This window comes from Carassius auratus, unplaced genomic scaffold, assembly GCF_003368295.1.
Source record: "Carassius auratus strain Wakin unplaced genomic scaffold, ASM336829v1 scaf_tig00024457, whole genome shotgun sequence".
NCBI lineage: Eukaryota > Metazoa > Chordata > Actinopteri > Cypriniformes > Cyprinidae > Carassius > Carassius auratus.
Window position 1 is genome coordinate 24,268 of NW_020525347.1, and position 5,191 is coordinate 29,458.

General features: G+C 36.9%; 1 protein-coding gene across 1 annotated transcript; it reads left to right on the forward strand.

Annotated features, from left to right (window-relative positions):
* Positions 1–4,661: 4,661 nt before the first annotated feature.
* On the forward strand, positions 4,662–5,184 carry LOC113078167 (BTB/POZ domain-containing protein KCTD16-like; the record flags this gene model as incomplete). The annotated part of the gene is made up of 1 exon (XM_026250482.1): positions 4,662–5,184. A coding segment is annotated over exon 1 (451 nt), but the record flags the coding sequence as incomplete, so codon positions are not given.
* Positions 5,185–5,191: the final 7 nt, after the last annotated feature.

A 5,191-nucleotide genomic window follows, 5' to 3' on the forward strand; every position in this document is an offset into this window, starting at 1 on the left:
TCACATCTCCTCTCTTATTACACACTAGGCTAGGCGCTGCACAGAATGATCAGTGTATAACATCAAAGTACCGCGAGAGCGATAAGAGAGCACCCGGATCCATTGCATTCGAATCGCTCTCGCGGTACTTTGATGTCATACAGTGATCACTCTGTGCAGCGCTGCTTGAAGTCGAACGCGCCTAGTGACTTCATTGATGTGAGTAACCTCGTGACATCACCATAAATCTAATCCCACTGCCTTCTCTCTCTCTCTTGTTGACCTTATTCAAATGAATTCCAACTTGCTTTAGTGGCATGACTGTAAAAAAATACAAAATTGCCAAAAAGCTTATTCGGAGAAACATATTAACCACTGTTGGGTGGTACTAGTTACAGTAATTAAATTACTTTTTGGAGTAGGTGTAACTAATTACTAAATTAGATTTCAATATTAATAATATGGTAACTTTTGATGGAAAGTAATGTGTTACGTTACTTTTGTGTTGTTTTCTCATCTGCCTTGGCCTCATTTTCCCTAATTTTTCTCTTTATCAAATGTTATGTTTATCTAAAATTATTTGTTTTGCTTGTGGTTGTTCATCTAAGGTCATTACATTAAATGTGTGCACATCCACACATATCTCACAGCAAGTGCTTCTGTATGTCCCTCTCCTTTTTAATTGTTCCTCTTCAGTCATGGCTGTAAGTTCTTTATGATGTTTGTGAATTTGCTCATGTATAGGTCATTTATTGATTTAATTAGTAAATGTGAAGTAAAAGTGCGTCTCTGTCTCGATCGTTCATGTCTTCCGTCTACTCTTATTCTGACTGCCTTGTTCATACACTTCCAAATGCTTAATTTCATTTATAACAAACATTATTGCATGCATGCATATTAATTAACTAATGTTTGTTCCACTTTGACATGGCTCTTGGTTGAACATATTTTATTTTTCAGTGCATCCAAAACAAATGATTTTATTTTTGTTTTGTTTTTTTGTAAAACAATATTTTTTTTTTCTTACTTGAAGTGTTGCAAAGAAGGAAGTTTATGATAACACTTTATTTTACAGTATCTTTGTAACACATTACATACTACTATAGTAATAACAGGAAATTATGTATAAACATGAAACAACCATAAACCTAACCCCTATAGAAAGCTGGCTACATTTTGTTAATTAATATTACTTAGTTCTTTAATCTACAATTATAAAATTTAATCTTAAATTTAAATAAAAATAAAATTAAAATGTAAGTGTTTTTCAGAGACTAAGAAATAATAGACTACAAAGATAAAACGTAAAATAATCAATTTCAAATTTTTACAATATGTTTTTATTTTTTTATTCAATAAATCTCATAAAGAGTGTAAAGGTGTTCAGGATTAACATTAGTCCATGTAAGCTTATAAAATCTACAATCAGGAACTGAGAATGCAAAACAATTTTCCAAACGTTTCCTTTTTAAACAGGCCTTTAACTGGTCAGAACAGACAAATGGGTTTAATGTATATTCAAAATCACTTTTAATTTTCAGATGTGGCAGTTCATTGTCAACAATCTTCCAGAACTACATCACTGCCCTTTGTTATCAGTAATTGCATTATTAGTTACATTACCATTTTTAAATGAATAAAGGGTAAACTGATTTTTGTTGTTGTTGTTGTTGTTAGTTAAAAAAAATTATATCACAAAACTTTCTAATTAATCCTAATATAAATTTTCTTCTATTCTTGAAGTGTTTATTTCACTGCTATTATGGTAATTATTAAAATAAACAGCACAATGTACGGGTGACAACACTTCCACCTAGCGGATGTTTTTGTTTCATAGGTAGGCTTTGGAGTATAAATATCTTACTTTTGTTGAGTTTGATGAATTACTAACACTCAAGAAAGCACGCTTGCTCTTACTACATTTGCCTATCTTAATTTTACTGATGTCATTCATGGTTTCTGCACTGGCTTTGTGTCCATGCTATATATTACACATGCATCAACATTCTAAACACTGTGCATTAATAATGCATAGTGCTTCACAAAATTATTTTGAGCTTTACAATATTGATTCTGATGGTACGAATATTCTTCCCACCACCAAGTGACATGCCTGAAGGAAAATGGTTATTATTAGGGATGAATTCAAATGTATTTTTTACCTACTTGATGCACACGTGCAACACAGAAAAACAGATGCATAAATTGAGTGGACATGTACATAAACAATTTATTTGTGTTGATTTTCCAAACTATCGGGAATAATGAAGCCATTAGAAATCACTGGGCGATGTGTTTACTGTTGGGAAACAGGATCAAATCCTTATACTCAATAAATAATTGCAATAATGGCACGCTTCTGGTTCCATTAAGCATGAAAGCACCCCCACAGTCCTCCGAATGCAGAAACATCCAAATCCACATAAATGGCTCCTCTCTGAGGCAGGGGTGGCTGAAATCCAGAAAATACTGCAAATCTAGGTCAACGTATTGCTGCACAGCTACGATGACTCCCTTTTTCGAAGTGTACGTGTTATGCTTACGGATCATAAAACCACTCAGTATGACCAGTAACTGAAGTAATAAAAAGATAACATGCATTGATACAAATATTATCTTTAATGCAACATTGCATTAATCTGTGGATGAATGGGGTAATGCTATTTTTTACAACACTGCATTTGTTACACTTTATACATTTTCCAGTGATCAGACAGGGCTGAACGAGTGGTAGATGTGCACCTGAAGAGCTGTAATTCATTATTCAAGTGTTTAAAGGCAGTGGCTGCAGGCATGTCTTAACTTCGCATGGAGTCTTACCTGCTTTAAAATGAAGACTGAATGAAATCAAATAGACAAAGTACATGTTGGAAGTATAGCATAGTCAAATGATTCATATCTTCTTCTGAGAATCATGAGAGGGAATAAACATCAGCTTGAATTCTAACGATATCATAATGTTCATGTATTACTGAAGGCATTAATGCAAAAACTCTATATAAGTCTATATAATGAAATGTTATTGCAGATAAAAAGAAAACAGCAGAGCATTTGCTATCTGAATCCCACTCACAGTTTCTCCTTTCGGTGCCTAGCAACACTTTTTCAGCAGAAACACAAAATTAGCAGGGTAAGGGTGACCACAGACTTAAAGCCAACGCTCGGTGAAGCCAAGCTCACAAATTCCATGAAACAAGATCAACACACAATGCCAAAGGTTTGCATACTAAAATAAATATGTTCTCTCACTCAAAGCATCCTCTGGGTGCACACAATCTTGTGAGGGTTTCTCTAGGATGAAAGTCATTGAAATGCTATTAAATCTGTGATGTCAATTCAGAGTGGATTCATAAAATGTTCGGTAAAAGCGATAGGAACAGAAATGCTGCTGAGTTTTAGTAGTTTCAAGAGATGTGCATTACACAAAGCCGATGCACTATCAAACATTATGTAATACTCAAATGACTGTGAAATATGTTGTTAGCTCAGTCAAGTAAAGGCAGTCAAATGCAGCCAGGTTTGTGAGGAACTGTCCGTGGTCCTGAAACCATAGCACACCCTCAAATCGCCCCCAAAACTTTCCAAAGCTAATCTCAGGAAACACGGATTTGAGCTCAATGGTTAAAGGAATAGTTCACCCAAAAATTGAAAACTTGATTACAATTTACATACAAGATGTTGAGTGTTTGTTTCTTCAACATTTCAATTTTGGAGAAACGTAGCATTGCATCACTTAGTCACTGGTGGAAGCATTATTATGGATTATAAATATGTAGGCAAATTCACAATTTCTTACAAACATGCAGTTTTTGCTTCACATGATGTTAATTGATGAACTGGAGTACTTGTGGATTATTGTGATGTTTTTTATCAGCTGTTCAGACTCCTATTCATATGGCACTCATTGCAGAGCATCCATTGGTGAGCAAGTGATGGATTAGTGCTACATTTTCCAAATCTATATGAAATGTATATTGCAGCCTAACTAATTCATCTCTAGCATGTTAATTTAATAAGCATATTTGGAAATCTGAAGAAGCAGGGTGAAATGCTTGTGTGTTTCCAGCTGTCATTTTTCCTTTAAGATGATGTAAGGCTCATCTCCCTAAGAATGGTCTCCCTCCCCCGTCCAAAGCCTTTCTCTGCACGCTGCATCCATTCGCACAACGCTGCTGATGCTCAGGAGAGTCAGGATGCACAAACTTCACAGCGCTCCTCCTTTTCAACTACAGATCTTTTTACTGAAACGCTGGGTGGGTGCCAGGTACATGAAGACTAACTGTTCTGGACAGACTAGAATTCCTGGGAGAGAAGCACTCCTCTTCTAAAGGAAGTTGAAGCTGTCTTGGTTGGTGCAGTTTTTCATTTTTTACAAGCAGAACTTATTTTTGGATTCTCGGCTGGAGGTTACATGAGCTGCATAATTGGTTCCCTTGGGTGAGGGCTCTTCTATTTCTACATTATTTCAAATAGCAGGGAGATGCCTTTTCAGATTTATCCTCTGGTGATAGACGCCCAGCTACATTAGTTGAAAAAGCCTAATCTTAAAATGACATTTTGATCTATATATATGTCTATAAACACTTTGCATGACTCAAAGATGCTGTACATAACACAATAGACTTTGAATGTCTATTAAAGCGCGTGCAGGTTATGTTCCTTTTGACTTTTTTGCTCACTAAAGACGAATCAAAACTTTTGCGTATTCGTTTTGGGTTGTTGTTGTTGTTTTTTGAAGCGTGCAACGCGCTAAAATGGCTCTGACTGAGAATTGCAGGACTTATCAGACGCCCAAGGACAGTGGATGTGCTCAGAGTTGCTCTGGTGATGTGGTTGAGCTCAATGTAGGTGGACAGGTGTATTACACTCGCCATGCAACCCTCACCAGCGTGCCAAACTCACTGCTGGGGAAACTGTTCTCAGCTAAAAAAGACGTTTCCAACGACCTCGCGCAGGACATCAAGGGACGCATCTTCATCGACAGGGACGGGTTCCTCTTTCGATATGTGTTGGACTATCTCCGCGATAAGAGCGTGGTGCTCCCGGATTATTTCCCGGAGAAAGGGAGACTCAAACGCGAGGCTGAGTTCTTCCAGCTGCCTGAGCTTGTCAAAATCCTGACGGTTGATGAAAACATCCACGGTGATTTCGACGAAGCATCCCAGGGAAGCGATCAGAGGTTTTACCTGGACGCGCGCGATAGGCGCTACGG